Consider the following 16,847-nt stretch of genomic DNA (forward strand, 5'->3'; position numbering starts at 1 on the left):
ACAGATAGCGAAATAGGGTCAAGTTTCCGAAATACTCTCCCCAACATTTCAATTTTGAATGCCTGTTTTTATATTATTCGCTTGATTTGATATCTGATAATCAATTGAGATGATAATCGTTTTTTAAAGAGTTCTGACAGGGATGTTTTTTTTAGATGACAAGAACACACTTCTTATTTATTCATTATATTCATTCTCCTTTTATTAACAATATTATATCGTTATTATATTATTATAAGCATCATCGTCGTCGTCACCGATGTGCCATCTTCCATCGTCATTGTCATTAAAAATCACCCACTGTATTTTCATACGTTTCTTCTCCGTCACCCCAACCACCACTAGCATCATCATCGTCATCATCATCACCCTCATCATCATCATCGTCGTCGTCATCATCATCATCATCATCATCATCATCATCATCATCATCATCGTCATCATCATTATCATGGCGTAGTTTCCTTCAGCAAGAAATTAATCCACGTCGTGCTGCACTCAACCCAGGTGAGGTGAATGGGTACCTGGCAGGAATTTATTCCTTCAAATGCCGAGCGCGTAAAAGCTGCTTGAGCTATAGCCAGGGTAATAATATCCAAGTCATTTGGAAGCGCATAGAGATGTTATTCATGTGTTATGCGCTATACAAGAACTGACTATTATTATTATTGTCATCATTTTTATCATCATCACCATCCTCATCTACAACAACAACAACATTATCATAATCATCATTGTCATTGTCGTCATTAGCATCGTCATCTTCATTATCATTAGCAGCAGCAACCGCCCTAGGAGCGTAAGGCCCGCCTTTGCTGCTCATAATGAGAAAATGACGAGGTGTTGCATTTCGGTGAACGAACGTAGGAGTGTAAAGCATCAAGTTCCCTCTTGAATTTGACATATCGCATCATGATTTGCTTTGTAAATTTTGTAACTTATGATTAGAAATGAAAAAAATTCGAATATTGACCGATCAATCGAAAAATTTGCATCATTATCTGTATGTTGTTTAATCAGCTATATTCTCTGTATATAGTGATAATACGCCTCTCACGGTCATCACTGGCCATCCACCCTATACCCCTTTGCTATCCTCTCTCAAAGGCTCCTGCACAAAATCCGAAAATCGAGGACAACCCATAGGATTACTGCCAATAATACCCCCCCCTCCGTCTACGCCCTTGGAGGTTCCAACGATGACAGATGCAGTTAATGTAATGTTACATGTTGTTACATGTGATGGACATGATAGAATAGAAGTTGTTTTGTTCTTTCTTTTTTTTCATGTGGAGATCTTCGTGTTGAAACTTATAAGAGAGCCATCTCTTTAATTATCCACGTTGCTTCATAGATAGGCCCTATAAAGCTTTATTTTAAATTCAAATTTAAATTCAATTTCACTTCATGCACATCCACTTAAAAGGTACAATAATAATACAATACATAAACAATACAAATTAATCAATATAGTGACAAAGGGAAAGAGTTAACCAAACATACAGTAGATGTAGGGGATAAGCAAAGACCTATCGTTTCCCTTAGTTCTGAGCATCAAAAACAAAAAAATGGTGATTTGAAATTTCATCAATAACAACCACCAGTTCTCTATGCAACTTTGAAATATTGGCTTTATTTTTGGATATTATGATTTCGAAATTATAAAAGTATTTAAATTGCAATATATTTCAGTTTCCTCACTTCAATATATTCTGGTCTGTCTCAATTGACTTGCAATGACCCGTCTCTATCTCAGTACTTAGCATTATAATTGAAATACACGAGAGTCGCCATAATCAATTGTTCTTAAGTGTTCTATTAGAGTATATATTTTCAAGATTTTTATAGAAAAAATGCTGATATTATCTAAGTTTTGAAAATGAGTTTATACAGTTTTCATCACTACCATCTTCATCATCACTAACATAGCCTCCACTATCGTCATCCTCCTCCTCCTCTGCTCCCTCATCATCATCAGCATCATCATCATCATCACCATCCTACTCCTCCTCCTCATCACCATCATTATCATCACCATCATCTTCATCATCATCGTCATCATCATCACCATCATCATCACCATCGTCATCATCCTTATCCTCCTCACCATCCTCATCATTATCATGCTCATTACCGTCATTGTTATCAACATCATTGTCATCTTCACAATCATTTTCATCCTCCTCCTCCTCTGCCTCCTCATCATCATCCTCATCATTAGCATGCTCATTACCGTCATCATTGTTATCAACATCATTACCATCTTCACCATCATTATCATCCTCCTTCTCTGCCTCCTCATCTCATCATCATCATCATCAACATCGTCCTCACCATCCTCATCATTGTCAATCGTCATTACCATCATCATCCTTATCATCAACCTCATCATCCTCATCATTACCATCAGTATCATTATCATCCTACTCCTCATCATCATCACCACCAACACCACCACCATCATCATCATTGATATCATCCTCATCATCACCACCATCATCCTCATCATTACCAAAATCACCATCATAATTATCAATAGATTACTTTGTAATGTCCTGAATTTTCAAAACTCATTGTACGTTCAAACAGTTCTACAAAGACTGCTAATGATCATCCTGTATTTCAGCATTATTTCAATCCCATATATATTTATATAAAATTTCATGTAAAAAATTACAAAATAAAATAATCAAGCTACACACATAGTTTACCTTCCCCTCTAACTAAGTAGCACTTCATACATAAAATACCATACAGTTTTCCAGTAAGAAGTACATATTCAATGCATGATATGTGCAAGTGTACATGATCAAGTATGAAATCAATCAACTACTGAGTAATGCATGATCACTTTGTTAATTTCATTAGAAGTGTTCTAATTCTGTGGAATAATTAACCATGACTGGCAAATTGCCTGTTCGGAAGTCTAACACAACTTATATCATCTACTGTAGTCCATTTTCTTGCATTGAAAGTGAAACAACAATTCATGGAAATTTGAATGAAAAGCGGTCTTGAATATTCATTAGATATCATGATTATTCATATGGTATCAATCACATTATTCATATTTTCATGCATTCTTTGTTTGAGAATAATTTTAAGTGTAATATGAAATTAAAAGATAATATTTGACATATATTTCCAATATGAAATTTGGAGTCATCAAATTCTTCAATGTGAGAGAAAATTATTCTAATAGGAAATATATCCAATCTCTCTCTCTCTTTTTTTAGTTATGTTTATTTTCACTTTTGGGCGGGGTGTAGCCATTTTCAAAAGGGTTACAAAAATGGGCATTGAGAGAAAAAAATCAAAACAGTGAAAAAGGCCACTTTACTGATTCTGTTTTCTATGATACACATAAATTCTGGCCTGACACTCTTTCAAAAATATATGCATACCTCTTTTCGATATTAATTAAAGAAATTGTAAAAACACTTAATTCCCCTAATTTGCAACAACACCCAGGTCTTTATCCTGATGTCAGTTTCCACTCAATAATGTTGGAAATAGATTTCACAGGAAGTGATACTTTCAAATACATGTGTATTCAGTATAAAAACCTTATACATATAACATTAACACCAACTCCAATATGTCATAATAAACATATCATATATTTTTAATTTGCATAAGTATCACATCCTTTAGTTATACTGAATTATTCATGAGATATTTTGTGACAATACAAACTTGATCACATCGTAATTAATCGGGTAAGCTTTTGAGAGTACAATGATCCAGATTTTCATTAAATATTAATACCTTACAAATTCATAAATTAAAAGTGAACACATACCTCTGCAAATTGTCTGAATGACTACTGGATAATTCAAATGAGAATAACTTTATATCACACACACAAAAAATAATAGTTTATTTAACACATTTTGGCATAGACCAAAAGCTTCAGTCTCTGTATTTTGGTTGTTCCGCTGAACTACGTTGGCTCCACATTACAGTAAAATGTCAGAAATTGTTGAATAAATCCCCAGAAACGACGGTTATTCCTATCTAATTTTGGCAGTGCCCTCTCTTTGCCTTAGCACAACTCAGAGCACTATACAACACCTTGCTAGAGAACAATAGCAACATCGATGTCTGATTTATCAGAACCAGAAACGGCATTAGAATTTATAGACTAGCAGGTGTCCATTGAACTTGAATGGATATATTGCATGATAATGGAGACAGAATGATGCTTGTAATGATTTTAAAATGGTTACTCTGCTATTAAGGGATGTACTCTACACCTTACTGCATCATTTGATTTATAGTTCAATGGTGTTGCTGGTGTTGGAAGCACCATTTAGAATGCCTTTCTTCAGGGGCGGAAATCTCTCCCAAAAGGTAGGGGGGGACAAGGGGCTGGAAAAAATTGACAAGCAAAAAATTAAAAAAGGTTATCACCCAAAATCTAAGGTCATTTTGATGAAAATAAAGTTGACATGCAAAAAGATGTATTTCTTACCATCATAAAAGACCACAAATGGTAGGGGGGACATTTGATATTGTGTCCCCCCTACTATTTTGAGTAGGGGGGACATTTGATATTGTGTCCCCCCCCCCTACAGGTATTTTGAGTAGGGGGGACATGTCCCCCCTCGGATTTCCGCCCCTGCTTTTCTTACATGTAGCTCCATCACCCATTCTGAGTTTACAAAAATGGTTGAAATCACATCATTGATAGCTTAACATTCAATGACACCTGTCCAAAGACTACATGTATTCTTACACTTGCACTTATATTTTAGTGCTGTGCTGATGTGAAAAGCAGCCCGACACCAGCACCAGAGGGTCAACACCAAATTTGAAATCACCCAATGAGAGTGCAATATACTTAGGTACATGTGTAAACACTGATAATTTTTCCAAGCCATCGTATAGTGAAAACCAACCCTTATGAATCCATCAAGCTTCTTATCGTACCAGAGCTTGGATGTGACAAAATATAATTTCAATTATATTTCAAGTTAATTCATGTTGAATGTTACATCAATACTGTGCACTGCAATAATATCTGAAGTATTACCGATCATATATGCCATTGTCATATTAGTCCAGATTGGGCCTTGGTGTTTGGAAGTTGGGAGACATGTGCCCTCTATGTTAGCTTTGGGAAAGGGAACTTCCAAACACCAAGGTTCAATCTGGACTATTGCCATATATGAAATGGACTCATTTATATCATAGCCCTTTACTTCCCTGAAGGTTACACCTTATACCATTGTCATGGGGATTTTGTATCAAACAGATTATTCAATATTATAATTCTTTATAAGCTGGGACATGTGCATTAATAGTATCCATAGTATCCAAGTTTATGAGTACATGTAGCAGTGTGTGATGCATAAATAAACCCATTCATTGCTAATCTATATGTACATGTGAAAGCGCTGTATCACATCCCATCACCAGCATTCTCTACACAACACAAATAAACATATGAAGTTAAATAGTTATGCTGAATTGAAATATACTGAATATTCTCTCACACCCCGCTAATAAATACCTCTTCTAAATGATACATGAAACATGATCTGAAATATTGTTACAGGGGTAGCCGTAGGGATTGTGTATCTACATGACATTCCAATGATATCATTATCTAAATTTTCAGTAATTATAAAGCAACAGTTTATTAAATATGATTCATTATATCATGATACTGTTATTTATATTATACATTTTAAATGTCCAGTAAATATGGGCAAGTAAATATGGAAATAACTAAACCTGAATTTCAAAGAATCTTTTGATATTCAGCAATTTCATAAAATGCATTATAAGTTTCTTACATCTCATTTACACGGCATCTAAGCAAATGTTGGAGACCTTTTCACTATCATGTCCAGTGTATTTTCTCTTTTGTCTAGCCATGGAGGGGGAGGGGAGCACTTATTCATTGTGATACCCCTTCATGGACCTGGGAAGGTTTACAAATTAAAAAATAAGAAACTCAACATCATAAGGCCTCCTATTAAAGATATATTTTGTGTTAAGATTACAATGGTTTGCTTATGATCTGAGAAGTGCAGGAGGACTTGGAGCCACTGTTTCAAATCATGACATTCAGCCCTACTGAGATCTTGGCCATCGACATTGCAATTATGTGTTTTGTGATTTGTTAAAATGAATAAATAAATAGTAAATAATCAAAATGGGCATACATGTTTCTAAAAATAAAACTATTTTGGGGGCTAAGCTGTTTGTTGCTATTTATTTTGCAAGAATTTTTAATCTTCTATCGTGGACCTCTAACTTGGGAGTGTTTCATGAAATGAAAATTCAGATATTTTCAATGACTTATTTTTTCTGAGCCAATCATATGCAGGATTTTGGTAGCTTGTAACAAATGTAAGTAAAAATCACTATTTGCCTCCTGGAATGTTCCCCAGGGAATCATATTGAAAAGGGTTTAGGTTAACTCAAACACCAACATGGACAGTTTTACAATTTCCTTACAAGATTAGCCTCAATGCTGTGTTGGCATGTCAAATTGTTTCAGTGCTTTGTGCGTAATGACATTAAAGAAAGAACTCTGAGGCATCTATTGATTACGAGCACAGACGCAAACAAACGTATGATGGTAATAATATACACAACATTGAGCCTCATGTAAAAGGCACTTGATATAATCAGTTATCAATTTACACAAGAAAGATGTGAAAGATATTTTCTTCACAGAAATGTCCAATTTCTCCAACATCTAGTGTCTGGATAATCATCAACCTCGCAACAGTCTGATAACATAACAGAGCGCTAAAGAGTGCACACAAAATATAAATCCTCTTTGCTAGATGTAGATATAAGAATTATTTGTTAAGATTCTCTCCAATTTTAGACATATTTAATATATTTATTACATTGGTTATGTAGATTCGAATCAGTGATAGGTCAATACGCCATCACTTGACCATAGCTGCGAGGATCGCATTTGTTATATTCTAGGTTTTGACGTCACCTCAGTGAATATAACTGCATTGTATTGTCAATTGCGGCGTTATATTCACTAAAATAACGCCACTCACTGCTTACAAGTTGTACAATCGGGTAGTTTATTTGATGTACACACTAGTGTTAACGCGTCAATTGCATGAAGAACCTGCTTGATGTATTTAAAAAAAAAATCTATTATGACGTAGATGGATCAGAGCTGTAGCAAGAATTTCATTTTGGAGCCAGATGATGAATGCAATCTCTGGTGGCGAATCCACATAGACTATATAACATCAAAAATATTGCCTGGTCAATCGTTTTAATAAAAAAATTAAACTCCCCTCCGAAGCTATATTTTTCCCTCGGGAGAATATTTTTCACTCAGCGCTGCATGCTTTGGGAAAATATAATTCCTTGCGAAAAATATAACTCCATGGGGGAGAGGAAACATTAATATCTGTATAATGTATCTATGTCATCATAAATAAGAATGATGAGATGATGCAGAGAGTTCTCCTCCGATAATTGTCCAAGGAAAACTTTCAACTTGAAGAAAACCTGTTGACTGATATTCACAACTGAGACTATTGTGTTCCCTTGGTAACAGGTTAACAGTACCAGTTAGCCATTTGAATACTGACCTGAGACAATACTGGAATGAAATCTCTTTGAAATGTTTGTATAAAACATATCCAAGATTATGAACGCAGCTCTGATTCAAAGATTAAACTCCTCTGCTGAATCATCAATCATTCAATATCTGACAACATCATTTTTTTTTCCTGTCAATGGAGATTACTATTTCTCATATCCTTTGCTCATCACTGAAGCCGAATAAACTTATCTCCTCACATACATATATATATATATATATATATATATATATGCAACTGTCAGTGGTCACCGATACTTTCACACTTTCATATGGATGCTGAGGTCAAAGATCAACTGATCAGTCCCACTTATAAGGAATGCTGCTTCTGCAAGGTGGCATCAGTAAGATTCCCTGATATAAAAGCTCTGTGATAGATAACTTTTGGGTGTGTATTATCTCTTTTTCTCCTTTAGATGGTACTTTCCATTCAGAATCTTGATGGTTTTCTCTTCAGCACTACAGTGAACAGGAAAGAAAACAATATGAAAAAAAAAACATTGATTCAGAAGAAATGAAATGACAGAATACAGGTATTCAACAACTGCTCAATGGCAAGATTGCTAGTATTTTATCTCTGTGAAAAAGTGGCAAGATAATTCACAGCATTGTTTTTGATAAACACAGCAATTGAATGCATTTTTACAGAAGTAAAATAAATAAGAGTAGTGCAAAAGTCAAATGATAGGGGACAAGAATGTCACATATTCTGGGAAAAAGAATTTTATCAACAGCCTACATAGCATAGTCAAATTAAGACAGATTGCTCAATTCCTCTTAAATCATGCACTTCAGTGTGGCTAATACCTAAAACAAATTTAAATGAATTCATTAATAGAATGAAAATCCTGTAAATCCTTACGCTCTAGGAGAGATCAATGACCGTAGAACTTTGTCTTTATTCTTTTGAATCACCACCATTATCAATCTTACTCTATAGAATGAACCTTATCTAAACCTTACACTCCAGGAGAGATCAATGACAGTAGAACTTTGTCTTAATTCTTCTGAATCACAACCATCATCAATCTTACTCTATTAAAATGAACCCTATCTAATCCTTACATTCTAGAGAGATCAATGACAGTAGAACCTTGTCTTGGTTCTTCTGAATCACCACCATCATCAATCTAGAATGAATCTAATCTAATCCTTACCTTCCTGGTCGGATGATAGAGAATCTACCCATGACAGATAGGTCAATGACAGTAGAACCTTGTCTTGATTCTTCTGAATCACTTAAAACACCACCATCAAACACTAGGTCAATCTTACTCCATAGGTCTTCAAACTCCTGTATTATTGCCAAAAGGAAATTGAAAGAAGATTCTGGTTAATAATCGAATGAAAGTTGAACTGCATTAGTGAAATAATCTAAAAGTTTAAACTTTTGATTGTAATGCAATTGAAATTTGGCAATAAGATTGTCCTCCAAATTTTCGACTGTACACTTCAGTCTTCTTCAGGGATATGACTCATAAAACCAACTAAAATTTTGAAGCAGTTCCTTGTAGCTCCCAAAGACAAGACAGAAAAGAAGAACCTCACTGGCATGATATATAGAATTCCATGCCAAAGATTAACTTTGAGAGGTGTGCAAAGAATCCTACATCGGGGAAATGGAACGTTTCCTGAAGACTAGATTTATACAGTCAACAAGTGGAATGCCTCTGGCCGTCTCACCTGCATCACGCGGTTCAATATAGCAGCAGTGCTCACTTTGAATACTACTCTAACTCGCACAAGATGTTCAGTGATACATGGTTACTCTTATTTCCCTTTTTTATGAACTAGACCAATAAACTTACAGATATATGATGGTTATTCAACAAAAAACCCCAACATGGCCAAAGTTCATTGACCTTACATGACCTTTGACCTTGATCATGTGACCTGAAACTCGAACAGGATGTTCAGTGATACTTGATTACTCTTATGTACAAGTTTCATGAATCAGATCCATAAACTTTCAAAGTTATGATGGTAATTCAACAGATACACCCAATTCGGCCAAAGTTCATTGACCTTTGACCTTGGTCATGTGACCTGAAACGTGCACAAGATGTTCAGTGATACTTGATTACTCTAATGTCCAAGTTTAATGAACTAGACCAATAAACTTTCAAAGTTATGATGGTAATTCAACAGATACCCCCGATTTGGCCAAAGTTCATTGACCCGAAATGACCTTTGACCTTAATCATGAGACCTGAAACTTGCACAAAATTTTCAGTGATGCTTGATTACTATTATGTCCAAGTTTCATGAATCAGATCAATAAACTTTCAAAGTTATGATGGGAATTCAACAGATATCCCCAATTCGGCCAAAGTTCATTGACCCTAAATGACCTTTGACCTTGGTCATGTGACGTGAAACTCATGCAGGATGTTCAGTGATACTTGATTAACCTTATGTCCAAGTTTCATGAACTAGGTCCATATATTTTGTAAGTTATGATGACATTTCAAAAACTTAACCTCAGGTTAAGATTTCGATGTTGATTCCTCCAACATGGTCTAAGTTCATTGACCCTAAATGACCTTTGACCTTGGTCATGTAACATGAAACTCTAATAGGATGTTCAGTAATACTTGATTAACCTTATGGCCAAGTTTTATTAACTAGGTCCATATACTTTCTAAGTTATGACATCATTTCAAAAACTTAACCTCAGGTTAAGATTTGATGTTGACGCCGCCGCCGCCGCCGCCGTCGGAAAAGCGGCGCCTATAGTCTCACTTTGCTTCGCAGGTGAGACAAAAATTTGCCAAATTTCATTGGCATTAGGATCAAAAGTTTAAATTCTTAGAAGATTCTGGTTATTGATTTTGCAAGAAAATGTTGACAAAGAAAGGGGAGTGATTTAAAAAAGGCGGCCAGCAGTGGGGCGTATCTGTGATAAAGAATCAACTAGAGCAAGTGCTGATCTAGCTCTGACCAACATATGCTGTTCTGAAGAAATAAGGACAATTTTCAATTCTAAGAAGAAAGTCTCAAATACATTACTTAACTAAAAAATACACCATAGAAATTTCACAAAATTATCAATTTATCAATAAAAAGAGTATGCTATGAAATGTTTTATTTGATCCATAGAAAAGTTTAGGGTTATATTTGCGAATGGAGTTATCTTGGACATCTCATTCTACAGTCTACAGACCAAGTAAATACAAACAATGATTTCTCAATCCACAGGACAAGCACTTACCTTGACTGCGAGGGTACTTCTTTGGGCTGATGGGTTAGCGCTAGTCAACGCTATCGGTTCACCTACTGCTGCTGCTAACTGCTGTATGAAGGGATACTTGGGGATACGGAGGCCAATGAGTTCAGAGGATGGATTGAAGTCAGGGTTGAGCTCTGTTCTTCTCCTGAAGACGACTGTAACAGGTCCAGGTAGGAGGTCCCGAAGGATGTCATCGGAAACAGTCACATATCCCCATCTGATCATTCAGAAGGTAACCAGAGTATAAAACTTAGTCTGCATTTATATTTGCATTTGAGAGTGAAGTTGCCCCAAGACCCCATGTAATTTTTTCCAGGATAACACAATCAGGCTTTTTACAAAACTCAATCTGGTGACAGAACACTCACGAGATTTTTCTTTGTATATGTTACAAGTGGCATACATGTACCTGAAAATATTTTTCTTTAAAAGATTGGAACATATTTCTCTTATTTTACCAAATGCAGTGCAACAAGACAGGATAAATATCTTGAAAATATATCTCAAACTTTGATTTAAAAAGTATTTACGAAATTGAACTCTTTAAACTTCATGAAATGGGCCCTAGTCATGTCAACAAATCACAAACCCAGTATAAGCATACTGCTTTGAACAATAGGCAAACATAGGCAATAATTCTAGTTGGTGCCTAGTTTCATGAATATTGCCTTCAATACATATCAAAAAAGCATGAATTTACCTATGGATATCTTCAATGCAGCTGACACAGATTGCAATGGGTTTGTTCCCGTTTCTACCTTTGACCTCGTACAGCTTCTCTACTGCCTCTGCACTCTGAGCCAATGCAGCCAGCCCATAAATGGTGTCCGTGGGAACAGATATTATGTTGCCACTCATCAAACTATTAGCTGCCAGTGCTACAGCACCACCAAGGCAATCTGGATTGCCTCCTAAGAGAGATGGAAGAGAAAAAAAGAAAAATGTTAAGGTGCCGTATATCTTTATTTCAAGCATTCAAGTAACATCTCACTTAAATTAGACCTAAATAAAGCAATAAGGTAGACTCAAGATGTTTTTTGAAGTAATTCCTGATCCTGGGATTTCCTGTGTTTGTCATAAATTACATGGTGGTACTGTAATTACCACCTTGTTTTTACTAGCATTGATACATATCAAGGACAGAATAATTGATTATTTGAATAAATCTAATTTACATTTTTACTTTGCTCAAACACATGCATGAATAGATCAGTTAAATCTCTGCCTGTTTAACACTAGATCTTACAATAAAAAGTAGACTTCTTCCGCGGTGGCAGAACATGCTTGGGAGAAGCAACACCACCCAGATTGGGAGGGCTATTAGTATACGCCTTTGTCCTAACAACTTCAACAGAGACAGCAGGATCGACATCCCCGATTTCTGGATGCGAACCATCCGACAGCACAATACCCCCTTACCTGGCAGTGCACGCCGACCCGATCGTTCCCGGCCCCGATCGAGGGACCGCTCAGCTAGTCAACCCCCGCCCACAGGAAACTAGCGAGCCCGCCAATTTTGGTCTCATTTGCATATTGCCGACCCACGGCGTATTTGCATATACCCCCGGCTTATTTGCATAACTCCTGACCAATCACACAACGGATCAGTGCCCACCTATTGTTCTCGCGTTTATGCGTACGGTCTTGGAGATTAGTATAAATAGAGTACGATATCAGACAATTTTCGTCACTTGATAAAGAGTTGCAGCGGCACTCGAAAGCTCGTGAACTTGTAAGCTAGTGAACACTTTTTGCGAGAGTGATCACGAATTTCCTAGAAAGCCAGTGAACACTTTTTGCGAGAGTGATCACGAATTTCCTTGTTGACCATAGTAGATTGCGAGACAAATTAATACCCTCTAGCGATTATTCCAATCCGCAATAATGAACCTATTTAGTAGACTTAGAATATGACATCAACGATCAAAGGAGTAATCAGACCATTCAGAGTCAAAGAAAATGTAATTTTTCTAACATTCAATTCATTATGACATTGATTGTCATTTAGAGTTTAGACTCTTTCATTGTACACCTACAAAATTTGGGTAAGAGTTCCATATGCACCCCACTAAAATTGAAAATAAAAACATGGAGAATGTTCAGAATAATATATCTAGACCTAATATAGAACATATATGATGGGGGAGTAGAAATACATACCAAAATATGGCTTTATTCCGTCAAATTTCGAGCAGGATCTAGTGCATGTAATTGTCCATTAGACCATGGACATTGGTTTATTTAGTCAGTAAAGGGTCTGTGAGTCAAGACTACTCGGACTATCGGCTGATAGGCTGGGCATTGTGGCGTGCGCCTGTAATCCAAGCTATGGGGAAGTTACAAATTGATGCAGAGGTTCGAGCCCTGGTCCTGTCTTTCGGATGGTAACTTTAAAGGTCGGTCCCAGGCGTAAATAATCATATTTGATACATGTCTGACAAAGCTCAAATACACACACGATAATCGTTAAAATACCCCTTCCAGTATCAGCGCTTCTCACTAGCATAGCGGGAAAGGTCTTGACTGCATATAAATCGAGGTGAGTTCGAGTCCCCACTAAGGTAAGCAACAGTAAAAAAATGATAGAATAACCTGAAGTGAACAAACCGCAAGGAGAAGTCTCAATCTTCATGATCTTTGGTCATTGGTGGGGGTGCATAATATGGAACTCTTTCTAATGTTGTAAATCGGATCAAAAATAAGATCGAAAATCGGATCGGCAGTTAAGCTTCTAAAATCGAAATCGAATCGAAAATCGAATCGGCGATGTTTAAAAACAAAGGAATACATCAAAATTTTGTTCGCGGTCGCGCGCATCTTCCTGACAAAGTCAAAAAGACGAATGCATTGGAATGGAAGTCGCCAACATGCGCGATCGTTTGGAACATGTTTTAAAGGGTTTTTGAGGTGTTATTAAAATAAACAGAGTGATTGTTATTAGAAAGATAAACGAAAGACGCATCTTCCGAGCAAAGGCGCAAAGGAAAATAAAATGAAAATATTTCTCATAGATCACAGGTTAATGAACGATCGGCGGGACATCTTTTTTAAGTATTTTTAGGTGATAGCGATTTAGAATTATTTGAATGATCTATTGATCTCGTACGACGCATCATCTTAAAGTCGCAAGTGCAATTAAAATGTAGTAGAAGACGCAAGCACGCACGATGATTTGAAATATGTTATTAAAATGTTTTGATATCTAAGAAGAAATATAAAAGAAAAGTTGCAAAGACAAATATATCATTGAGGTTGAGAAGATATATATCGTCATAAACGATGTAAGAGAGTAATGCAATGAACTCTGTCGATGGCGTTGATAGTACGACTTTTAAAAGTTCACGGCGGGGTCCGCTATCACCACGAGGTTGAAAATAGAATGTATATCATCCTAAACGATGTAAGAGAGTAACACAATGAGCTCCGTCATTATCACGATCTTTAAAAGTTCACGGCGGGGTCCGCTATCACCACGAGGTTGAAAATAGAATGTATATCATCCTAAACGATGTAAGAGAGTAACGCAATGAGCTCCGTCATTATCACGATCTTTAAAAGTTCACGGCGGGGTCCGCTATCACCACGAGGTTGAAAATAGAATGTATATCATCCTAAACGATGTAAGAGAGTAACGCAATGAGCTCCGTCAATAGTACGACTTTTAAAAGTTCACGGCGGGGTCCGCTATCACCACGAGGTTAAAGAGAAGATTTATATGATCATAAACAATGTAAGAGAGTAGCGCAATGAGCTCCGTCATTATCACGATCTTTAAAAGTTCACGGCGGGGTCCGCTATCACCACGAGGTTGAAAATAGAATGTATATCATCCTAAACGATGTAAGAGAGTAACGCAATGAGCTCCGTCATTATCACAATCTTTAAAAGTTCACGGCGGGGTCCGCTATCACCACGAGGTTGAAAATAGAATGTATATCATCCTAAACGATGTAAGAGAGTAACGCAATGAGCTCCGTCGATAGTACGACTTTTAAAAGTTCACAGCGGCGTCCGCTATCACCACGAGGTTGAAAATAGAATGTATGATGGTGGGCCCCAAGTCTGCGCACCTAACGATTTGAGTTAAGATTTAAAGTGAATTTCTTTTTATTTCACAAAATCTTTCAGTTGATAATGTTCCTTACATCATAATGAGTTAGTGTGCCAAATATCTCATAAAAATTTGAAAAAAATATATGATTTTCCTGGAAAAAACCTCAGGCTGTCATTTTCAGATTGAAAAAAAAAATGGTACCCCATGTCTGCGCACTCATTCACTTTACACACGATTCAGGGATTTTGTTGAGAAAGGCCGCATTTTGAGGCCGTCACACGAAATGCCCTAAATTCATTATTTTACCATCATTTTGAGTCAGATTTTTTTATGAATACCTGTCTATGTATTGCATGTGTAAAGTTCGTGCTCGTTGCGTATCTTCTTTTACTAGAATCGCGCAGATACGCGGGTGCGCAGACTTGGGAGACCGCGCAGACATGGGGGAACTGACCATATATCTTCCTAAACGATGTAAGAGAGTAACGCAATGAGCTCCGTAATTAGTACGACTTTTAAAAGTTCACGGCGGGGTCCGCTATCACCATGAGTTGGAAGAGAAGATATCTATCCTCTTAAACATCGTCAGAGATAATACCGCGTCTTTCTCCCTGAATAATGCGACCTCTAAATAGCTAGCACCTCAAAAACAATCTTGAAATATGTTCTGAACGATCGCGCACTGTTACTAGATCTACGCCGATTTTTTATTTTCGATTTTTTCTTTCAAGGGGCATGATCGAAGATCGGCAAGTGATCACCGATTGTGGTGAAATCGAATGGAATCGGTTGCCGATTGCAAAATAGGTTACAAGCTTAACTCTTTCCAAAATTTGTTATTTAGACTTTAAATCTAGTTATGACAAAGCATTGAAAATTGTCTGCCTTTTCTGGGATGCAATTGATCTATATGAAAATAACATTAACATCATTCAGATTGACATTCTACAATTCACCAAAACAAAAAAGTTCGGCTAATAAAACTATTACACACACAAATTTCAATATCTGGGACCGAAAAGTATTTCTCACCTAATTGAACAACATTGGCCATATTTTTCCAGATATCGGTAACGTTTGCACTAAACGACCGACACAATGAATTCCAAATTCGAAAGGATATCATACAGTGAATAACTTGTGGCTATCTGAATAGAAGTGGCTTGTTGAATCCGTTATTTCTCGATGAAATTCTTTCAGGAACTTGCGTAAGATTCCCAGTCGAAATACATGTACCAACATCTGAGCTGGGATGAAACCGAAATTAGAGGGCGCCAGATCAAACCCAACAAGGAAAAAAAAAGTGATATCATTTTTTTAACATGTCGAAATCTAGAACAAAATTGGATTTCTGAAAAAACAATGAGTGGGCCCATGCAGGACCCCGGCCGCAAGGGAATTCGCGCTCGTGATGTGCGCAAAAAAAAATATAGAGTCCCCAATTTGCTAGGGGATCCAGGCGGGAGACTCTCCAGATCAGAAGGTGTTTGGGGTTAGAGTCTCTGAGATCTTACGATGTAAGGTAAAATAAAACTTTTTGAAAATGAATACATTATCAAAATTAAATTATGTTTCTTCCCTGATGACTGTCCCAAATGACGTTTTTAAGGAAAAAAATATATTTCAATTTTATTTCGGGAGAAAGAGATAGAATAAAACGTAGGGTTCTATATCTAGATTATTTTGTTGGAGGAGTGAGAGCTCCAATTTTTTTTAATGTGGATTAAACGTTTGCTAGACGGAGAGAAAAGTGCGAATTGGAAACCAGCCTTCAAATATTTGTTTTAGTTCTTTGAATGGTCGAATAATCTAATTATGATATGAGTAAAATGAATTTGAATGGTATACCATTACTTTACATCATATGCTGAAGGCATGGCACGAATTGGACAAATGTAGACATTTTGGAGGGAAAGTAATCCCAATATTTTTTATAACAAGCGTATATGCCTCAATGATGAGACCTTTTT

General features: G+C 36.5%; 1 protein-coding gene across 1 annotated transcript; it reads right to left on the bottom strand.

Annotated features, from left to right (window-relative positions):
• Window positions 1-6,619: 6,619 nt before the first annotated feature.
• LOC121413477 (yrdC domain-containing protein, mitochondrial-like) lies at window positions 6,620-16,112 on the bottom strand. Its single transcript, XM_041606300.1, has 5 exons — window positions 15,910-16,112; window positions 11,524-11,734; window positions 10,806-11,040; window positions 8,752-8,888; window positions 6,620-8,053 (listed from the first exon to the last, which is right to left on the bottom strand). Exons 1-5 carry the CDS (start codon window positions 16,001-16,003, stop codon window positions 7,990-7,992), a joined length of 741 nt encoding a protein of 246 aa, XP_041462234.1. The 5' UTR covers window positions 16,004-16,112; the 3' UTR covers window positions 6,620-7,989.
• Window positions 16,113-16,847: the final 735 nt, after the last annotated feature.

The sequence above is a fragment of the Lytechinus variegatus genome, chromosome 4 (genome assembly GCF_018143015.1).
Source record: "Lytechinus variegatus isolate NC3 chromosome 4, Lvar_3.0, whole genome shotgun sequence".
In the NCBI taxonomy this organism is placed as follows: domain Eukaryota; kingdom Metazoa; phylum Echinodermata; class Echinoidea; order Temnopleuroida; family Toxopneustidae; genus Lytechinus; species Lytechinus variegatus.

Excerpts from the sequence above, each read along its gene's own strand:
- LOC121413477 (XM_041606300.1), bottom strand. The coding sequence starts at position 16,003 with ATGATATCCTTTCGAATTTGGAATTCATTGTGTCGGTCGTTTAGTGCA. Across the intron at positions 11,735-15,909 it reads GGCCAATGTTGTTCAATTAG|GAGGCAATCCAGATTGCCTT; the intron begins GTGAGAAATACT and ends CATCTCTCTTAG. Across the intron at positions 11,041-11,523 it reads TGCATTGAAGATATCCATAG|ATGGGGATATGTGACTGTTT; the intron begins GTAAATTCATGC and ends CTGAATGATCAG.